At 35.8% G+C, this 24,412-nt stretch overlaps 1 protein-coding gene across 4 annotated transcripts in view; it reads right to left on the reverse strand.

Annotated features, from left to right (window-relative positions):
• Nucleotides 1-7,923: 7,923 nt before the first annotated feature.
• Nucleotides 7,924-24,412, reverse strand: part of lgs (BCL9 domain-containing protein legless) — a 158,785-nt gene continuing 142,296 nt past the window's right edge. For all 4 annotated transcript variants that reach the window (XM_081762029.1, XM_081762027.1, XM_081762030.1 and 1 more), the window contains one exon: nt 7,924-19,352. In XM_081762029.1, coding sequence (XP_081618155.1) covers nt 17,054-19,352 — 2,299 coding nt within the window. In that variant the 3' untranslated portion in view covers nt 7,924-17,053. The remainder of the gene's footprint in view (nt 19,353-24,412) is intronic.

Genomic DNA, 24,412 nt, shown 5'->3' on the forward strand with positions numbered 1-24,412 from the left:
GCTTGTTTAAACACTTTTCTCTTTGCACCTACTTATTACCTATACCTTAACATGGGATAAAAATACATTAGCTCTCAGCGGGAATCAAATCCAGAACCAATGCACTTGAACCATTTAGCCACAACAAGGCACATTTAAAAATAAGTTTCGATTTTGTTAGAAAAATTGTGATTAGGTGTAACATTTAAAAATATATTTAAGAATGTGTACGGATGAAACGCACTGAATTTTCTCGCTCGAATTTCTTAAACTGAATCGTGTTAGACTGCAGCTATTACTGAACATTTATTTGGGAAATGCGAATAAAGTAATGTGTTTTAGAAAACCTTGTTCGAAGCAACTTACGTCCAAAACTAAAGTACCCATTGGTCATATTTCTGTTAGAAATAACTTATGCCATACATTAGAATTATTAAGGAAATAATTGTATGTGAACTATGAGCAAAAGCGTCTGAGTACTCTCTGAAAAAATCGTCAAAAAAGTCATCCCCAAGAATAAAATATCCTTTGTGTATCTTTTCAGGACAAACAAGTTATGCTATTTATGAAATACGAACAAAATTGCCTGAGTCATTCTCGACAAAATTGTAGGGTAAAACTTACTCCGAAAAGTAATATACCACTTCTAACTTTTTAGGATGATGGAATTATACCGTATCGTCAGGTTATTTATGTAACATTTATTTATGAAATATGAACAAAATTGCGTCAGGCGTTAATGGGAAAATCGTCGGAGAAGAGTAAACTATCCCTTCTGAATGTCTACAGGACGAACGAGTTGTCATATTGTTAGGTTATTAATGATATATTTATTTATGAAATGTGATTGAGAAAATTGTTCGAAAAAACACATCCTATACAGTAAATTACACCTTATGTATTTTTTCAGAGCAATGATTCATACTACGGTGAAGGATTATTAATAAAATATATATTCGTTAAAAAAAAAAGAAAAGCAAAATCTTTACAGCTGTTTTTGAGACAATTTAATTAGTTTAAATTTTCATCCTTCAGTAAACTACCTTTATTTTAAGGTGTCGGAGGATATAGAATTCGAAACGATAAAGTGTTATAAAAACTTCATGTCTAGAATTCGGTCCAGTTACGTCGAACAGATGGACAGACATCAAAATCACTTTTTCGATATGTTGGGGCGTGAAACTTAAACTCATTGAAATCTCGAATTAGACTTTTATCACTATCACTACAATTTCTTCTTTCGTCGCTCGAATGTGAAAACGAATAGGAACACAACGACAGGTAACGTAATAATTTGTAATCCCCAAAATTTAAGGAGTTACGTTTAATGTGTTGCCATGCTAGAAAAAAAAAACTTATGTGTGTTTGTTATATCATTTTAATATCAGTTTTTCACGCTACTACCGGTATATAATGTAGAAATATGGTATGATTATCGTTCATATTCATGTTATCTTTTGGAAATATTCGTGTTCCGCATACATAGATCTGTATAATTTAGTTTCGTTCAACGACAGCATTCTTTATTTCTTACATAGACTTATGATTGCATTTCTTGCACTTGTGGATATGAAAAAAAAAGAAAGTCAATACTCTAAAAAGAAAAAAAAGCATAGACACACACAAACGATAATTTGACATCAGCTTTATGCTTTATTCCTTTTTTCATGACAACAAGCTATTCATTCGATGTAACGTCATGTCGATGTAACAAGGGGTAACACTGGAAAGACTGTCAAGGTCGCGTATGTTGTTTTTCCTGTTCCTGACACACAAATCCGAAGTGAGTTGTCTCCTGTTCAAGATCGGGCAGGGGAGGTGTAACATACAAGACCATAAACTGAAAGCAATCGCCGTTTCCAATAACAAGCCTACACGTATTCTAATACTGAATAAATACGTCGATTAAAGGATATTTTCTTATTATATTGTTTCGGTTCTTATTAACATCAGAATTATGCACTTCCTATAATGTTTTGTAAAAAAATATATATGGGATGGGATGGTATTCGAACTGGTGTCAAAATAATAAAATAACTGCTAGTCTACCACTCTATCCACGGAGACTACGTTTTGTTTGCTCTCTTTTTCTTAACAATAATGCTCATAAGTATGGTGCGTAACGCTTCGAACCTTAGAAATATTTTCTATTTAATCCTATATTTTCGTATTACATCTTAGTTACAGAAGCTAATTTACATTTGGCAAACCATCTAGACACTAGGTTTAAACCAATAAATTCAATATTTTACTCCACTTTCCAGTTCCTTCCACCAGGTCGTTTACTGCCTATTGTCAATTTCCCTTTGCAATCGTGCTCTGCTACTGAAAAATCCCTCGAAAGCAAGATTGCCAGTATACACAAAACTGAGCGTAATTTTGTTTTTTGCTTATATTTTTATCATTTTATTATATTTTTTTTTGGAAAAGTCTCCCTATTACAGTATACGCGCATTTTTTTTTTTTTTTTTTTTTTTTTTTTTTTGCGCATGTCGGTACAATAATTGTCTTGCTTCCTCTCACATTAATACTTTCCCTAAACATTACTTGAAGATTGTGAGAACAAGCGGAGAAGTACTGTGTTCTATCATTCATAGTATTTTACGTTACATACTGTGTGTGCTCTGAAGGTCCTTAACCAATTCTGTAACAATATGATGCGGATTTGCTGCAACAGCTCTCTCAGGCACATCATTATCCAGCTGCAGTTTCTCCTTTATGCGGGAGACAACTTGGAGAACTAGTTGATGGATCATCAACTTTGGCCAAGATATAGAGGATCAAATGTTAGGAATTAAGTTCAGTGACAGATGATCCGGAAGTGTCAGAAATCAACCATTTCTTTTTTTTTTTTTTTTTTACGATGGTCACTGTAGAGCAAAAACGATAGTCGATAGTGGTTTCTACAATCGATTATGCGTTCCAAGAATACATTTCTTCTCCATCCTTAACTCTTTACTAAAACCAAAAGTAACAGGAATTCAGCTTTAAAATTCTACTTTTAAAATTGCTTTACGTAGAACAAAAATGATGAAATAGCGACAGGCGTTTTTCAAAAATCAATTTAACGTTCTAAGAAGTACCATCAACTCTCTTAAGACTGAATTCAAACCGTAAGTGGCAGAAACAACAAGTTATGGTTTTAACGTTGATCACTATAGAGCAGAAACGGTAACAGATAGCTAGAAGCTGTTTGCTGCAATCAATGAAGCGTCACAATAATACATTCCATTTCCACTCGAATGAAACGGTACGAAGTAAAATAATAATAAAAACACCATTTCCTGTTTCAATATTGAGATAATATCGCGCCATACACACCAAACTCTGCACGTAGTGCCTTGCTCCTTAAATTGGTAACTCAAAATATAGGGAGCACAGATTCAAATGTCATTGCTCCTTTCTCTTTATGTGAATCTATATTAGAAACTAATCTCAGCACATTCTGTTTCTTGTTACATACAACTTCTTTTAGAAATAAAACAGCGATTCATGTATTTTTTCTATTAAACACACGTGTTCTTTAAAGAATATCTTTATATTTATTTGCAACTCTATACAAAACAAAGACATCCCTATCTCAGTAGTATTCATTCAGGGAACTATGATTAGCGGGTGGCATCCCATCCCTATACCACCAGGGGAAGCCAACACAGTTCACGTATATCTGCTACCCTCGCTCTCCAGATCTCTGAACCGAAGTCTTAGCGAGCAATGGTGTGATGGTGCCTGATTGCCAGCCTCCAGTAACGACCATCGTCGAGCTACGCCTAGTAGTACAGTGAACCTAGGATAATGATATAACTCAGCAGCTGTACGACTGGTTATTTATCCGAATAGCTAATTATGTCACAGCTATGCCAGTGGTTATGGCCAGTGCTGTGTATTTTTTGAACATCTTGTATAACAAGTTTAGAATTTTCACGGGCGCAATGTCGTGACTACCGCCACCTGCCATTACTCTCTCTTTGTATATAAGCTTTGGGGCTAAATTCATGAATTATTATAGATGTTCTTAAATACGTTTCCGCAAGTGTATATGTGCTATTCTAGATTACAGAGTAGTAGTTCTCAATTATAATTTTATTACATATTGATCAGCATTAAACATCCCTTTCTCTAAAATACACTTACCAACCATAACAAAATTAGTACTTTAAAACCCTGGCCATCATCTTAATTTGTGCCCGTTGTTTGATTAATCAGTTTAACATCTATTCAACACTGACATTGTACAAAATGGGAGCTACTGTGTAAAGTAGGATCCAAACCACTACGATTTTTATCTGAAGCTTTGTGACCGTACTAGGATCGAAACTGGGGCGCCTGGCGACAAAAGAACATTTAAATATGGGCGCCTGGCCACAAAGGTACACTTAAATATATCTCTTGAACTACACTGCTGTAGCTAGATATTACTACTCCATAAGCCGACATTTTCTGTAGGGCAGTTTCCTTTATTATATCTAGGTATGGTTCGTGTGTTCCAAAGAAAAACTCGCCGCGCACGAAGAATTACAACTTGCCAGATAGTTCTTAACACCATTATTTGTGACTTCCAAGATCAGTTTGCCATCTCTTAATGTAAACATCTTATAAATGAATTAAAACAAAAGAGTCATAATCGATAAGTTATGATTTAATTAAAATTGGTAAGGCGATCTACACATCCAATATTTCATCACGGATCTATAAACCGAAAAGATTCAATCTCTAGAAAGTTATTCAAAACCGTCGTTAGTTTATTTGAATAATCTCTGATACACATTAAATTAGGTGTAGAAGGAACCTTAACGAATAATTTCTAGACTGGCTAACATCTAGAATACTTTGTTAGGTCTTTATAAGACAATGTATTGATTTACGAAATAATTTACAATGTCTGGCTATAGTTCTCATATGCGTTTACGAAGGAAACAACTTTCAGTGCAATTCTCTTCATGCCTTCGTACACAGAAAAATGGATGCTCTTTTCCCTTGAACATATCATGTGAATCAGTTTATTTGTGGAAAATTATAGCTTCTTATCGAGTAGTTTCTTTCCTTCTGATTTTCTGTATCATCCGAAAGTTTGGAATAGGTTGAAAGTGGTAGAAATATAATAGAATGGTTCCTTCGTTTACTTTTTGCTACAGGACATGATCTACTAGTGGGTGTTATGTTTTTGCAACGACGGACCGTCGGCTCACTTAAGACAGTAATTAATTATCTTCGGGCAAAGCAATCAGGTATTTTAAATGGAACCTGTTCTGTTATTTAATTCTTTCTCAGGATGAAAGTACAGTATTAATATTAAATATACACACACACATTCAATTTACTGTGTTCTGGAAAGAACGCGTGCAACTAAGATATGAAAGAAGGTTGTATACGTAAACTAATCGTCTACAACGGAACACTGTTTATGAATTAACTACGGGTACTTCAGTCTGTCTCTTAATTATTTGCTATACCACTGGAGTTGGAAAATTGTTTATCCCACAAATAGTAATTACTTAAATTCATTAGTAAAGGTTGAAAATAAGTCGTATAACGTCGCTCTAGCTCTTGAACGTTAAAACTAGTACTTCATCTTCTGCACTATCTTCATTCATTTTTGTATACATACAAATTATACGGCTATATTGTAGAGGATATTTCAAAATAGTGGGAAACAAAATTACCATTTCAGTTTATGGGACTGGAACTGTGGTTTTGATTTACATCCTTACGAAACACAACGGAAAAGTTCTATTACTAAAAACGGGTTCAGAACCATTACCCAGGGTTATATCAGATGTGCTGTCTTCCTAGTTTATGACTTTACAATAACTAAACATTGTACTTAAGATACGGGTACCTCTACTGATTTTAAGATATTGCTTGCTGTCTTAGATAAATAACTGCAACTTGACCTCAAAAATCATCTTATAAGCACTATTAATACATAGAAATTCTTCACTATGAGAAGCCATAAAGTCAATGTTCGTTATCCCCACCTTTACCATTTGAACATAAAAAGTAGCGTGAGTTTAAGTAACACTATCAATTTTACTACTAGAGTTTGTACTCTCAATTGTTGGTGGAAACTTCCCACTAAAACAATGTAAAGTCACAAGCAAAAATAAAAGCTACATATCCTATAGGAAAGGAAACCATAAACTCCTAACCCTCACTGAAATGTAGAAATTAGTACAATGATAGATTGGCATATATGTTAATCTGTGTCTTTACAAGTCTTGTTAAGTTCGTGTTAGTCAGAAAATTAGGCGGTGGCATGTTCGACAAAATCGAAAACATCGACCTGTGATTAAGTTCCCCAATCTTCAAGGAAACCCGGCGCAAAGGATACATGAAGAGATGGCAGTTATATATGGAGGGGACACAGTGAAATGCTGGAAAAAGAAATTCAAATGTAGTCGCACAAGTATACAGGGTGACCCAAGAGAAAGTCTTTTTCTACAACAACAGATCCAAGTCTGTTGTCAAAAGTTAAGCAAATAGTGCTTGAAAGACGTAGGACTATCAACTGTTTAGCTAGGGTGGTGAACATTAGTACAGGGTCCATTCATATCGTATTATATGACATTCTGCATATGAGCGAAGTGGTAGCAAGATGGGTTCTCCGATTGTTCACATTTTCAAAAACAGCAACGTGCACAGTGTTATGGATCTATTACAAGGACAAGGTTGCATTTTTACACACATTAGTGACTGGATGAAGATCTGTCTGATCATAATAGTGACTGGGTAGGTCTATCTGATTCTAATACCACAGAAATGAGTAAAACATGTAAACATACTCCCCCACTTACCTACAAAGCTCCGGTGCAATATTCATCCAGCTAGGTCATGTAGTCCGTGTTTTGGAATTATAAAGGTGTGATCCTGACTTATTGCTTACAAAAGTTACGGGATGCTATCTGAGCAAAAATATCGGGTTTGCTCTCATCAATTGTGTTGCTCCAAGCGGACCAAGCACCAGCACATCGAGCAGCAGAAACACTCACTTCTGTGCGCCATTGTAGCTCTGAACCTTTGTCCCACTGACATATTCACCTAAGGAAATCGTTAATACGGTGGGAACCTTGTTTCCCTCCAACTCTGCAGACTTTTATGCAGATGGTATTAAGGAACTGATCTATAGATGTGAGAATCGTGAATATGTAGCGAAGAATGTGTCCGCGGACCGAATTGAAGGTCCTTAGCTGCTCATATTTTTTATTTCAATTTTCTAGCTACAGAGAACGTAATTCTCTATGTAGTACTGCAAACTATTTCAGTGGTAGTTTTCTATTATTGAAAAACAACGGGAACTGTGTGTACTTGCTAATTTTTGTTGATTGTGTCCACGCATATTCCATTGCTATAATTTTTCCTTGTACAGTATTCTCTGAAAGTTATCAAAATCAGTATTCAAGCTGATTAATTTATTCCAAAGTTACTAACACTTACGTCTACTAAGAACATTCTTTGCTGGTGATTGTATTCCTTATCTTCCTTTCCGAAGGTCTAAACTTGCATGAACTCACTCATTTATTCAATGACTCATGAAATGCAAGAGTTCATCACCACAGAAAAGTTCGAAATTGGATCCTACCTTGTGTTAAGCCATTCCAATCAGGACTGTTGTTCCAGCATCTTATGCTTCCATACAGACTTTCATACTGCTACTCAACGCACCCCTCGCATATTCGTATTTTCTATCACGTCCCAGTTACCCTGTCTCGATCTAATTGTTTGATCTATATTCAGTTAACATTAGTTAAGCTGCAATTGAAAGCTTTAAATTATAGATCTTTCAACAGGGAAAGTGTGTAAAACGTCTCAAGGTTAATATTTCCACTAGTCGTCACAACAATACAAAGTAGAGGAAGCTATTAACTAGTTCAAACACACTTTATATGTTTACACTCGAAATGGTATGAATTCACTCCTGATTTTCACACACAATTAAACAGAATATCAGTATTTGTCTGTTTTATTTATGAGCAACAAAGGTTACCAAAAATGTTCAGTCAATAGATTCCCTCTGTGTACAATTTACATTGTGAGGACTATATAAAAATTTAATTTCTACTAATCACAAATAAAACTTATAAAGATTAACAAGAGACCACTACGTGACAATAGATGGCTCCATTAACGTGTTAGCTGTCAAATATTGAAATCTGCCTTCTACGCAGACACTTGTACGTCCTTCTACACAACATACTGACGAAGTCTGTATCGTGATTTTCCAGTGTTTTATACTAATGTTTCATTCCGACAGAATATTAATGTAACAGTTTGGAAGCACTGACATACATCTCTAACATTTAGCTATCATGCTTTTTCCATTACTCATGATAACCCAGTTAGACTTTGTTGATTTGCATAAAAAGTAGAAATATTTATCAACATATTTTACACATTGATATTGTACTTTGTTCAGCATATAAAGTGCCTCGAAAACAACTCATATCATCACATAAAACCGGAAAGAAAACCCAATAATAATGACATTTTTTTTAAAAAAAAAGAAAGGTTCATATGCTATCTACACAAACTAATACACAAAAGATACAACAATCCATGCCAGTGTGAAAATTTATAGAGGTAGAACTAAATCCAGGTCTGCTTTATACAATGAGCATCGTTTATATATACACATCAGCTGAGTTTACAAATTAATAAGGTGACTTTAAAATAAACAAATATAATAAAAGAGGCAAGCATTACAACAGCACGTTCACTCAACCCTTTCAAGCATTTAAAAGCTGTTTTCATGAGTAGCGAGTTCATTCTCTCCTATATATAAACTTTTTGTGAGCCAAATAAATTAATAGAACTGGTTCTTACATGACTTCAATGAATAACCTGTACGAAAAAAAATATATAATAACTTATCGTAGGATATGAATAACTGTCATTCCTACATACTTATAAAGGATAGTCAATAATGTACAATTAAATATCAAATGAGTGAAACTTAGCAACAGAGCATATGCAGAAAATTGAGGTGTACTCTATATATGTGAAAAGTTTATCAGGAGGTGTATGCACAGCAAAAAAAGTACTCGTTCATGTGCGAAGCATACATACAAGTATGAAATTATAATCTTGTCGGTACGAGTTTGACATGGATTGATTCAAAGTCAAGATTAACAAATCATATATTATTTGTATTTGTAAATAAAACTGTTTCTTAATCCATCTATTTCATACATTTGCTAATGGAGAGCTACATGTAAGTATAACTAAGTGTATGTAGTCTTCTAAAATTTGTGATAGTGGAGTTTTTGATTCTCTGGATAAAATATTTAGGTATTGCAAATAGTACAATTATTTCTATTATAGTTGTGTGCATTTAATGACTAGAAATTTAAGGGTTGAAAGTCAGGCACAGGCTTCGAAAGTCTAGGTCATGAAGTGTTTAACGTGATCATAAAAATTAAAATGAATGCAAACTCAAATACAAAACACTAATACACAAAAAGCAATTACACCAACGAATAATGTGGATGTATTGTTAATGCTGGTCTAACTATCGGATCTATACAGCTTTAAAACTTCCTTAAACTAAGTTAATGAATCTATTAAATAATAATTAATAATCGATCTGTTCTCGCAAGAAAACCTTAAAATAGTACTTAGTGATACGTTAGCTTCAACGACCATTGCTGAAAGAGCGAATTAGTTGATTTTCAAAGTATGAACGTTTATACAAGAAATCTTACATAACTATGTTTAACTCATACAATTATAACCAATTTAACCGATGTATGATCAGAAAGAATTACAGTCCAGGATATTTAACTTCCTTGCTTTATCAGCACACACCTAGAACACAACCCAGTACTCATAGCTGTAACTACGTACGTACTAGAAAACAGTACGTAGCGAGGAAAATAAGACTTGTAAGTAGCAAAAATGCTTGAACTGGAAATAGATACAAAAACCGAAGTAAAAAGATCATGAAGTAAACTGGCGGGCAACACTGATTGTTAGTTAGCACATTGGATCCCATTACCATTATTTCTGGCTTATTTTAAACGGAATACTCTACCTTTTAATTAAGTTTCAACTCTCACAATGCTCGCGTAATGTTCAAAATTCTGTTTCGAACGGGAATTAAAACCTACATACCAAAAGCCGACGTGCTATTCACTAAGCTCGGGAGTAAAATTATAGTTATTTTTCAATTGCTTTCCAACTTTTCAATACACTTATTACAATAAAAAAAAATTAATAATAATAATAATAATAATAATTACCTGATTGGTATCATACACGTCAATTGGTATTTACATAAAACAGAATGTGATTTTAGAAATTACAATAACGGGACCACTACCACTAACACGATTACGAACAGCTTCAAGAAAATAGTATTAAACGCCAAACCGCAGATTCAATTAGCAAAGTAGTATATAACAGTGATTAGATAATGCACTACCAAAACATGTATGTTCTATAGCACATTTTCCTTTTATAAAGAATACCACTTCCCTTTCTGTAAACATTTATGTGGTAAAAGCCAGGAGTTGGTACAACTGAAGGTAATTTTTGAACGTTTCTTGTTTCTTAATTTACGGTAATATTATTCATATATAAATCTTAGAATTTTTTTTTTTTTTTGAACTCTTTTCATTGCATAATAACTGGAAGTAAATAAATACATTTTAAAATAAAACTAATAGCGCTTACAAACTTGAAAATTGAATGACAAGTTGGTTGGTTGATTTTGAATTCCATGAAGTACATGGAATGTACTTCATGGTAATTTTTGAACTTCCTATTGAAAACTGAAGCCACATGAGATCTAGACCTATAGCTTGACGTCGGATTCTATACACAGGGATTTGAATCCGTCTCCCACGCCGAATGCGCGTATGCTGACCATATAGGTAGACTAATGCATAGCCACCATCGAGGTTCACCTTCAATCCAATGAAACTTGCTGTCTAATTACAAAGCCAGCCAACATTACCGATTCAAATGTATGAGGGAAAATATCCTTTATGTTTAAATAGTTATTTGAGCATGATTTTTCTGTCATTTTTTTCATGATTCTTTAATATCCCTTGTTTTAGAGAATTAAATTCTTCGATATATAATTCAATACTCAAGTACTATTAAATGTATGTACACCATAGTTCACATGAAATTCGAACGTGTCTCCCCACTGGAACGAGCAGTCAAAAGTGCACCTGTTAGCCACTTGATTATCCGTAATATAATCTTTTTATTAACATTTTATAGAAAGAATTGAATATTAAAATAACCACGAAAAAGGAGCAGATAAAATCAGAAACTTACGATAGCTTACTACCCCAAGCAAAGAAATCATACATCACGATAAACACGCAGTTCCACTTTACAAGCATAATCTATCCTGTATGACACTTTACGTGCTTCGACACAAAAGCTATATACAAAGAACGAACCTCCTACTGAAACAAATCGAAACAACTACTAAAACTTTTATAGGAAGTGTTTTACTCTTAGCAAGTTTCCAAGTTTTCCATTCAAGACACAAGAAACCAGCGCATTGAAATAAGATATTTAATGTATCAATATCTGGAACAATGTGATTTAAATATTTTAGATTAACATTTTATGTTGCGGCCGTGGTGACTCAGTAGTACATCGCTCACCTTTGCTAGGTGGGCTCTCTGGTTCGATCCCAGCTCCCGCCAAGTGGGTATTGGATGGCGAACACCGTGTGTGTGGGTTTTCTCGGAGTTCTCCCGTTTCCTCCCCCTTTCTTCATGCCACCATTATCTTCTATGTCATTATCACAGTCTCCCTTAGTCTCTCGGTGCATATCTTGAGACGTTAAATTAAAAATGAAATTAATATGTTTTAGTATAATTCAGAAATTATCTGCTCTAATTTGGAATTTAACTCACGATTATCCACTCCAGACGTAACTATTTACTTCATCTCTCCTTCATTTGTTTTTGAATATGAAGCCTTATACTCCAATAACCTAACTGGCTACTATACAACTTACTTTTTCTATACATATTCCTCAACCTGCAGAGAAGTCAGTGTCCTTTGCAGCACTTCATACAACCAACCAGCTATTTATCTACGACAAGGCATCCATATTTGTCACAAAATTGTGTCTTTTAATGAATTTCAAAATCAATTCAATATGAACATTAAAAATTATCTTACGAATTCTGTAATATTTTTTGTTAATACTATCTTAGTCATTTTCCAACACAAATAACAGCACCTCCCATTTATTCTCAATACATATTTGATTAAATTTTGTCACCCAATAACACGTCATTTTACATACATGTATGTTTTCGTACTAAGAAGTGACAACTGGAAATATCTAGATATAGTCAAATCCAGTTATAACTTTTCCAAAAATCAAATATTAACTAGCTATCTCATCATCCTGAGTCAAACTCGAGAACTGTCACTTTAATATTAAATTTACACACAACATACGTTATTCCAAAACAAGGAGCATCAAAATAATGAAGAAATCACTAAACTCAAAATCTTCACATTAAAAGGAAGAAATTTACATAGAAACAATTGAAAATTCATATATTCCTCAATCGGGATTAATTTATTGATATACCGTCTTTATTGCCCTGTAAACTGGAAAGTAGTTTACATTTTTAAAAATGCGAATTAAGATATAAACAGTAAAATTTTATTTCAAGTAAAATCCAAGTTTCCAAACTTTCAGGGGTTGTAATACCATTTGAATAACAACGACTACCAATACTTTTAAGGTCATATTTTTGTTGAAACTTATTTCAATATACTTTATTCTGAATAAATGCACTCTTACACTAAACGGTTTGTTCATCCCGTATAACCCAACTCCTAAGAGCAGAATATCCATCCATTAGTGCGTGAACACCAATCACATACTGTAATATTTACATATAACTTCATTGCCATATTCATTATCGTTCTACGCGCATCTCACATTACATTACCAGTTCCCTATGGCATAAAGCTCAACTATTGACTGATGTGAGAATGACCAAGCCACTGAAAAGTTAATTTCTATTATGTTCATCTGTCTATAACTGCAACCGAACGAATTTAGCACATATATTACTCACAATGAAACAATGGATTAAGTATGCACATAAAAACAAATTTAAACGAAACTGGCTTCGCACAGATCAGTTCTACTCTGCAATTGATTGAGTACTGTTTTGTCTACAAACTGCCTGTTTTGCCCAGGAATGATAAAATAAGCTGTTTGAAGGAAATCGAATCATTAAAAAGCTTTTGATTTTTTTTTTTTTTTTTTTTCGAACTGTATGTCACAAAGATAACTGAGAAATATATATATAAATTCTTAACTTCAGAATAAAATTCATCTACAAAAAGAAGTACAGAGTGCAAAAAGTCGCTGTGCACTTATATCACACACGGGAAAACTTCTGTATCTTGGTATACATAAAACATATAGACAATAACTTAAGGCAATGGACAGCAACTGATGATCTGATAACATTAACAATGTAATCAATGTTAAGTGCTCATTGATTCTTTTCAGCAAATAAGGCTGTACCGAAACTTAAGTAAGTATATTATTGTTCGATTACTTTACAGCTACGAGGAGGTCTCGAGAAGAAATGCAGTAACGGAAAGGGTAGCAAAATTGGTTTATGAAAAGTTTCCGATACAGATCCACCATATTGTAATGCAGTACACCGTTTGAACGATAAGTTTCGAAAAACAATATTAGTGAATAATGCACGGAGATTATAAATCTGACTTAAGAGCTTCGGATAGAACGAAACCTGAAAGATTTGAATTCATAAACTGTCTAGTAAGTGTGTAATATAACAGTGGAAAAATCACACTTACATTTACACCCATAGAAGAAACATCAAAATGCAATCTTTAAGAGACGGACAGTGTTGAGTATTGCCAGTGACTCGAATTTTATTGCTAAAGAAGTTCTGATGTATTTTCCTCACCTAAGGCCAAATTCCATTCATTGGTGTACACTGACAGTTAAAACAGCCAAATATGGTACCCGATTAATCCGCATGTACTATACAAGATACTACTACTGCATGGTCAAAAGGTTGATGTGTGACGCACGATTTCTCGACAATAGATAAATGGATTCGTATTCTCTCACAACACCGCAACTTTGGAACACGGTACTGTGGAATAGTCTTCTATTCTTTCATCGGTCCATTAACTGAGGAAGAAATTTTTCACAGCTCTTTTCAGCAAGAAAGTGAAACAGCATACGTAGGTGATGCTACTACATGATGTGTCTGGGAACAGGTTTCCCTTTAGGGACAGAACACCACGTACGCCAGATTTGTAGCCTCCAGGTCATTACCAGTGAGGAATAATGAAAAAGAACGTTCATCGACTAAATAAAACAATTATAACATTCATTAAGAATATATCATTTTATTTATTTTGAGGATTACGTCCTAATATTCTAGCCGATAGGTTCAAGAAAATGATGAGAAATGAATAACGAAATAAATGGTACGGAGAATACCTAACAAGCATGCCATGATCGGGATTTGGGTGGGAAGTTATCGACTCAAGCCAAATGCCTTAGATTCGATCTTGTCAGTCAACTAAAAGACATGACTAGTAGTGTTAAAAATCTATTTGTCAACTGCACAGAAAGCATGCCAGTACGGGGTTGATGGACATGGAGGTCATTTCCAATATTTAATGTAACATATATGTGACGATATGAAAAATGTTTAATGCATTTGCTAAAATTAAAATGATTACCAAATTTAAAGTGCACAGTAACTTCTCGTTAAACCTGAGTTCAAGTTTTACGGCACTTAATATATTTGAAAACAATTACTTGAAGAGAAGAAAATACAGACTTTTGATTTACTATCAACCGAGAGAGAGATTGGTTGACGTCTCAAAAACAAAAACGTGTTTTCTGAAATTGTATATTCGTGCAAACAAACTAAGAAGTCAAAATTGGAGATCTATAGGTCATGTTTCACCTCCGGTTAACTTGGTATAAGTCAACTGTAAACGTGAGTTGAATAATCGCGTCTTGATACTATTAGTATAAGTGACTGATACTTATGCTTGGTAAAATAACAAATCGCCTCCTGAAAACATTTTTTTTTTTTTTTACTTATACTGTTTCTCCCGCGCAGTCTAGATTTATTAAAACAAATTCAATTGTAATTAATTATTATGTTTCTCCTCATTTGTTTCGAACTAATATATAACTACATAAAAATTACGGGCGAAATACTCTCTTGATGTGTGGGTGACATTAATTGTGCAATATCAGTTGTGTCACGGGATTAGAATTTGTATTCCCTGCATGTCCGTTAAAACGAGCAGCGGTAAGTACTAGAAAATTTCACATCTCAGCACTAATCATTACTAAGTACATCAGGTGCACAGCTAACTAAACAGCTCTCAGTACATCGCATCTATACATTAACAGATTCATTTCTGTCTAATCTTAGATTTTATTTTTCTATGTTTATATTATTTATTTTTCAGAAACATGGATTTATTATCTTTCGAACATTGTAAGAAAAAATGTGTATCCAACTTTTCGTATATTTAACCTAGAGATCATTACAAGCATTTCTTCCTGTTATACAAGTTAAATGTACCATCCAGTTCAGATCTTCATGAGAAATTACATACACAATTTCTTAAATATACACCTCCACAGGATCTTGCAATGTCTTCCAAAAATACTCAATTTATGATACTGGACTGTCAAGTGTTATTTTCAACTACTGCTCTATTGCTATGTGAATTATCTTGTTAAGGGGATAACAAGATAATCCTCCAGTTCATCGAGAAAGGAAGATAGCTATGAATAAATAAGAAATCAGGAAAGAAGAAGTATATGCGATCATACATCGTTATTATTGACTAGTAGTTACACATGAAAATAAAATGAAAATTCTTTTCAATAAAACTCAAATGGAACTGTACTCCTGTAAGAAGCTCTTTTCTCTCTTTTTTTTTTCCTTCACAAAAATAACTATTGTAATTATTAATCTATACACTTATATTATTTTTTCGCTTCATCGAAGCCTAAGCCCTGACTTTATTTCATAGATTATTAGTCAAAGTCATAAATAGAAAAATACAAACATATCCTGAAATAAGTTCATTCATAATGAGACGGGAACGGTAGATTCACATAGTTGAGGTTATTCATACAGTCATAAAATACAAAATTTAATAACTGCCCTAGCAACAAGCAAACTGATCTACCTGTCAAAATACAAAAATTGAACAGCTATGCATGAAAGGGTCAAAAGTATGCTATTTCTGGATGAAGGGCTCATTTCCTTTTTCCTTTTTTTAAAAACCTGCTTTTGGTTCGCATTGTCAATTTTTTCTATTATTAAGAAAACTCATTTAAGCATTAATAATAAAGCACATTCGAAAGCACCATCCTATCACCTTCTGTGAGGTAGAATTTTTTTTTCCATGTTTGCCACCTTTATTTTATAGGGAGGAAGATACGCCAAACAAACAATCCGATGGCAAAGAAGTGACTTATACACGTCAAAAGTCTATATAAATAACAAAACAAACACACGTCCTTTCGTATAATTACTTAAAAAGAGCCCTTCCAGTAAAGTTGTGTTTACAATAGACAACATGGCACTGAATTTCTTCCTTATTACCAAACTAAGCACAGGACATTAAACACTCTTCAGAATCTTTTCATGTGGCACACATACTGAAGTCAAACATACCAAGAAAAAAAAAAAAAAAAAAGAAAGAAAAAGGAAATTTAAAAAAAGTGTTAAAAAGGGGCAGTAAAGATGCTTTTAACCTAGCATCCTTAAGATGAGTTCATGATTGTGCATGTCTCACATTATTGCATGTTTTAGAATACACATACTGAAGTTATTATTAATCACTAAGTATTATTGCACTCTTACTCGTCTTTGCGCTGTGTGAAACATAACGTATTATAAATTTTGCACTCTTGAGCCTATATGCTTCTTCATTAACTCATAAAAAAATACATTCACTTTTTTAATGTCTGTCTAATAGCAGACACTTTATTTGGGATTGCTGTTTATTAGGAAATTAAACCTTCAAAACGAAGTAAAAAATGGCAAGCAATTAACACTCACTTGGGCCCAAAAAATGATTGGTTTGAGCCCAACGACTGATTCATTTGACTCCTTGTGTTTGTTGCATAGAGTTGTTGCTGGAAATGATGAAACTGCTGTGCATAGTTAGGATCAGACGTCGTTGGTCCTCCAATAAATGGAGAGTTTTTGAAGTTTCCTGACTGTCCCATTGAAGGAGGGAGGGGTTGGCTAGCATCAGGAGCACCTCCCATGCCAATAGGGGACGATTTTGCACCGGGCACAAACATTTGAGAATTCGGGGCACTAGCAGACATCATTTGGTTTGGACCACCAGGCATCGGTCCACTTGGTAGATTAGGTCCTGGCACGAACATCTGTTCTCCTCCCACAGTCTGACTATTGTTGGACGGTGCACCAAACATTCCACTTCCCCCTAATTGCTGAGAACCAGGTCCTCTCATCATAGCACTATGTGAACCACCTGTTCGCGGGCCTAAAGTTTGTCCACTCATTGGTCCACCTCGAAGCGGACCAGGACCAAGTGGACCCATTCCCATACCTGGACCCCCATGAGCCATTCCCATAGGTCCATTCATTCCTGTCATTGGCACACTTGGTCCCATCATTGGTCCGTTTGGCCCAGTAACAGGACCATTCAAACTTCCCATAGGTCCACTCATAGGTCCTCCCATTGGTCCACTCATTGGCGCGCTTGGCCCCATTGACCCACTCATCGCCCCACTAGGTCCACTCATAGGTCCACCCATTGGCGCATTAATCCCACTCATCGGTCCACCCATAGGTCCACTTATAGACATTGGCACATTTGGTCCACCCATATTCACACTATTGGCTTGACTACTATTAGGAAAATACTGAAGATTGTGTGTTGGAACCTTACTATCCAGATTGGACAAAGGACTTGCAAATCGCTGCAAAAAATCTAAGCTTGGAGGTCCTCTAGGGCCGGGATTAGTAGTTTGAGGCCTTGCAGGAAGATACTGTATTGTATTAGGAGCACTCGCCTTTACTTGAACACTAGCACCATTGTACGGTCCTTGCATGGCCGGTCCTGGTCCTGGGGGTCTACCCATTCCAGTTACTGGGCTCATCATTCTTTGAGCTCCCATTGATGCCGTATAAGGCACCACTGGTGACGAACCACGTGGTGAAGCACCCATCATCATATTTCCCATTCCAGACTTTGGAGATGCGGAAGTATGCATGATAGGGTGATTCATACTTGTGGCTGTGCTAACTGTACTTGCACACGATGATAGCATACTTCCAGCTCCCATCATTGGATTGATGTTCTGTGGTGCCATGCCTCCCATTGACATTCCAGGACTGTATGAGCTCGGTGGTACATTTGGCATGTTCATTTGCTGCATTGGTATGGAGGCATTACCAAACGTGTTATTCATACCTTGCGATCCTGGAACAAGACCACCCACAGAATTAATGATACCCCCACTAGACGTAGGCGGAACTTGAAGACTGCCATCATTTAGAGGCTGAATACCTTGCATCGAATGCATCGTTGTATTGAAGGGGACCATCTGTGAACCAGGACCGCCTATGCTCGTTGGAGTACTCATACTCATAGTAGCCATACTACTCATAAGACTTGCACTCTGTCCTGGTGAATTAGCAACACTACTAGTCAATTGCTGGCTCATTTGTGCCATTGAAGTTATTGGATCAAAATGAGCAGATTTATTGCCTATAGCGCTGTTACCATTGCTATTCGGATTCAGAGGAACATTATCAGGCTGGTTACAAGGAAAACCGGCGCCTGTAGGAGAAACATCCACACTGGATCCTTTAGAAGGCGACAGTTCTGGAAAATGAGCACCTGTCTTCTGGCCACCTGACGGTGGACCGGAGAAATTCTGTGACTGATTACTTATCACTGGGGCTGTTCCTACTGATCCTACAGGACCAGACGTTCCAGTTCCTACTCCTGACCCGGGAAACCGAGGCGGACCCATTCCATCTCCTAGCTGTGGGCTTGTGCTTGGGAAACGAGGTCCTCCTTCCAAAGTTGGAGTCTTGGCAGCTGGCTCTATGCCCGGAGTTCGAGGTCCTTGACTTTGAGGACTAGGACCAGGGAAACGCTGTCCTTTCTCTGGAGCACCTGGAGTATGAGGACTAGGGACTGGAAATCGATTCACTTCTCCTGGCGTGTGAGGAGTATGAGGGCCAGGATAACGAGGTCCGAGATCCACAGAAGATGGAGTAAGCGGTGTATTAGGTCCAGACAGACGAGGTCCTGAAGGATCGGTGACTGTACCAGTTGTAGGCAGCCCTCCATCCAGACTTGATGGTGGTAATCTATTGACAAAAAGAAATTTGGTTACATGACACCATTTGGAAACATCTACAATCTGCCACAATTTATATTAGACATTCTAAGATTATTTAAAGTTCTCTCAAATTCAAATACTTAAATATTATTATTTCAACCATAATGTCTGTTACTTTAAAATAAATAAAAACAAAGTTTAACTTCTGGTGACTATAGTATTAAAATCACAATTTTCTGGATATGACCTTTGAAGACAGATAGTATGATTTCATATGCTATGAACTATACACTAGTCATTTCCAACTAAATGCTCTGTTAGTCTTAGTTTGCTTCTCAGCTTCTCCGTTTGAGAAGGAGTTGGCAGGTACCCTGACGTTAATAAGAAAAACAGTGGTGACAGGCAAACAAGAACATCGATGGATTTGCAGTCAAATTACTCATGAATACATGACTACGCATACACTGCCAAAACTTGCTCTCCTACATCACTCTTTCTTTCCTCTTTGTGTTTCTGTGTTTCCCCCAGATACTGTAAAACAGCGCTTCTACGTCATACAATTGCGAGTTGGAAATGACTGATACACTACTTCAAAAGGCAAGATATATTAATTACATACAAATAAAAGCTGAAGTTGTAATTTAGTTGAACGGATTTTATTCATGTACAAAAACCTAGCCATCCATTTCTCTGTACTCTTATTCATAGGAGTTCTTTTATCATTAACAGGACTTTATTGCAAGACTGAACGACTAGTGTACTTACGGCTGTAAATACAAAGATACTGAAGGACGTGTGGACATTTTTTTTTTTTTCATGTAACCATACAAAGGTTACTTCGAGTCGGCAGTACTTACGTGCACTACTCAATTAACACTGAAAACTCAAGGAATGAAAAAGCACAATACCGTGAATCGAACCAAGGCCACCGATTTACCGTGCTGGTGCCCAAACCAACAAACTAATTTGTCCGCCTTTTTAGCAGCCGCATATTCCAACTCTTAGGTCGGTGATCAAGCATTCGGACTACATGGACTCTATTACAACTGTTGTCATGTTTCATAACCTGGTTTATGTTAATGAATACCTATGAGGGTTAAATTAGATATTGTATGAGAAACTGGTCTTTTTCATCATATCCTCTAGAGGTGTAGATTTAATGGGAACTGGAAGAGTGAATAAATAATAGTAACATTAATTCAACCATCATTAAGTTCATTAATATTGATAAAGGATTGTCCTAGAGCAACAGAAATTGACGTACAGTTTACGTTGTCTGAATGACTGTTCACCGATCTCAAGGACGAAAATATGAGGCTGGTCAGCGAAGTAAAATTCTTAGTGCACAGGGACGATAAAGCCGGAGACCAAAGTCCGATTTACGATGCAGTCGCATCTTAAACTCTTAAGACTTTCATTCAATTAAAGGCTATAGAAGCTACAATGTAAAGAAATATCAACTCATTCTTATATAACACTCCTTCACCACCATACAAAAAGCAAATAAGCATGAGGGATGAAACAATTTTGTTGTAATTACCGTTTACGCAAATATATTTTCATGTTTTATATGGAGATTTTTTGAAACTTATACACACGCGCAAACTACTGAACTTCTTAGTAATTTATACCACACCATAGAAGAAAAAAAAGGTAAAAGGTTTTAAACATCAAATAGTGATATGCCTTCACCCACTGGTCATATTAAGATCTGACACTGAAGAACAAAAGGTTCAAGACTATGAAGAAAACATTCATAATAAAATTAAAATTAATGAAATTAATCAATTCATCAACTTTCTACATATGAGGATAAAAGAGAGGAAACATTATTTCTACACGGCTTTAGCAGGAGGTTGATAGTAATATTACAGGAGTGATATGAAGAGAGAAACCAAACTTAACTTTCTAAACAGTGAGTCTCAAAGGACAGAGAACAAAGAAAACTGTCAAGATTGCTGGGAAAGAGACAGAGGCAGAAAATACGGAAGAGAAATACATAATATAATGACAAGAAGAAAAGCAGGCTTGGCAGTTTGTAAGGTACAGGAACAATAATGGAGTTCTCAACCACCACTACGGATTGGAGAATTAAAGACACAGAAAAGCATGGAAGAAAACTTGGACTTCATAAGGAACAAAGGAGAAGGGAGTTACGCTGGAATAGAACGACAAGAGAGTAGCTTAGAAGATTGTGAAATGAGACACTGCAGGACATTAAAGTATGTAACACCACAAAAGTGGCATCGGATTAACTCCTCATTTTCAGAATAGTACTATTAGGATTAGGAATTATATTTCTGGGCTTTCGGGATCTATGGCCATTTTAGCTTGTCACGTATGAGGGATGACGTCTCTTGGCGATCCTACCCGGGGAACGAAGAAAGCGGCCTGGAAATTTTAAATTAGATGCCATCACGACATTTGCATAGTGTTATTGAGGAAAACCGGTCTCAGGATGGCTGGCCTGAAAAAGCTTTTACATCTTTTCTATCGAGTGTCCTCATCGAGAATTGAACCCGGGACCGCTCGCACCAAACGCAAGAGCACTAGAGGGTGCGGTACACGAACCACTTTCAGAAAATGAAAAGGACAGAAGTACAGTAAAATGATTAGCAGTGCAAATCCGTGATGTGGTGTCCACACGCCCTGGAAATAGCAAACGGAAGCAGTCTAGAGGGGCACAGTTCAGCAGTGACCGACTAAAGGTGCGTTGTAAGTGTAGTAGACGGGCAAACAAAGTATCCTCATCAAATGCGGAAGTGATTCCTGTAGATTCTCACCTGTGATCGAAGAAAAATGTAGCATATCCTTTAGCCTATACGGCATAAATGTGGGATGTAAAATGAAATGATTTCATTTATTTCAGCATTTCTTGCTATTTCCTGTAGAAGGGAAGAAGAAAGAATGGGGCTGCAAATGTTATAATAAGATGGTCGTATCGCAAAATCTCTTAAGGAAGAGATATGCTAGGAAGATGAAATTAGGTATTTGAACTTCTTTTTCAATAAAAGTAGTCATATGCCACAGCGTTTCCGATATTCCGCTTTTAACGGGAGAAAGGGGACAATTTTTAATTTAGTTTCTCAATACATAGAAATTACTTTGATGCTGGCTGTACCATCATTACGGGAAAACAATTTTAAATGAATTTTTGAACAAAGCACTTTGGTCGACATGGGTTATACTCATTTCATTTCGATTTACATGCTTATTCTATACTTCGATCAAAATAAGAAACTAATTGACATTTGGAGGAGCACGTGTCCTGTTGCTATGCCATGTGTATTTTACCGAGACGTCCGCTTTGCTCTCTCCACCTCGGCTGACAAACATGTGTTACTTCTGAACATGTGTTACAAGGAGGCAACACTGTCATGCTGTTGCTCCTTCTAAAGAAACCCTGCACTTATAACTACCATTATGACGTTTATGATTGGTCCCTCTTCTGGTGACCATAATAACTCAGTGACGCAGCTTCTCAACAAGTTTCCACGTGCTTTATAGCTGTCAATTAGTTTCTAATTTTGATTAGAGTATAAGAGGAAAGATGATTTAAATTTCTCGCAAAGAACAATGTCATAAACATATTCTTGCCATGCGTAAGAACGGGAATTTCAGCTTGTTTTAATATATATGAGACGACTAGTAGAAATATCCGGCTTCGCACGGCAAGGATAATGTCTACAGGGTTTCCACTCTCTTTTAAGAAATCCAGGACAAATCACCAATTTTCCAGGACATCGACACAGGAAGGTATAACAGAATTGCAACTGTACGTTCAAAACTCACAACAGTGAAAAGAAAAGTACAGTATTAATACACAATAATTAAATATGCAAAGTGGAGTGTACTGAGCTGCTTTTTTCCCCCTTTTCTTTCTTTTTGGTGACCTCCCAACTCCCTTTATAGCCACTCGATACACCTACATCCAGCACATGTATTTTCATTCATTTTACAAGACATTTTAATTGTGCACCGAACAAATTCATTTTTCGTACATGGCATCTTCATTACGTGACAGTGTGGCAGACACAATTAGAGAAAAAGGAATTATATTACAAGTTTTACGACTGACTATGGAGTTGTGTGATTTCCTCATCTACAGACATAATCTCTTCCTTCTTTAGCGAAGCTGCTCTGCGGATAGCATTTGACTTTGTCAATAAAGTAAATCAAGACTTCTGCTCTGCTTCATGAGCAAGCTGGTTTGTTTCAGTCTCCAAAGCTTCACTTGTTTCCATCAATTTTCTTTTCTTCCAATGCAACTGCTGTACATTTTCACTCATCTCTTTCCTCTTGCTCTGCACTTTACTATCTTTTTCAACAGTCCTTATTTTGTCCAGCTCTGCCATATAGTGCTACCTTGCCTGAAAGGCATGATGCAGCATTTCTTTCGTGATATTGACTGAAGTAACATCTTTATGGGAAATGTTATCATACACCGATCTCAAACCGACCGATGATTTCTTCTTCATATTTTCAACAAGTAGATCTTTATTTATGTTGTAGCCTCGTTCGACAGCAGCCTCTCCATGAGACAAAACCAGAAGCTGCTTTACGATTAACAACAAATCTTTAAAATCTTCCGAACCACCCAACAGTTTTATGTAAAAACAATTCAGCCTCTCAGGGGATCCAACTTATACCCAGCAAGTACATCTTTAAACTGCTCAGTAAATTTTACTTAAAAGTAAGTACGGTTGTGAAAATAGACATTATGGAGGATAGTGCTAGTGAAGACAGTATCCAAGAATAGTTGACAGACTAGTGGTTGAAAGAAGAAGAGAGAAGTTCTCCTCACCATCCTGTTGGGGAAAGAAAGCCCACCAACCACCCACATATGCAGGATCATGACCAATTATTGTTCAGCACAAAAACAGAAATAGCAAACAAAAATAGCGATCAATTAAAATCTTCATTATGATTATGAAAAATCTGACATCCAGTATTTCTGTAAATTTCAAGGACAGAAATGCATTTTCAAAAACATTTCCAAGATGTTTCCAGGACGAGTGGGAACCCTGTATCTATGCAAAACATTTTTTTTACGGAGCAGAATAAATAACATGAAGCAACGCCGTCCCG

This window comes from Thermobia domestica, chromosome 6 (genome assembly GCF_964235325.1).
Source record: "Thermobia domestica chromosome 6, izTheDome1.hap1.1, whole genome shotgun sequence".
NCBI classification, from domain to species: Eukaryota; Metazoa; Arthropoda; class Insecta; order Zygentoma; family Lepismatidae; genus Thermobia; species Thermobia domestica.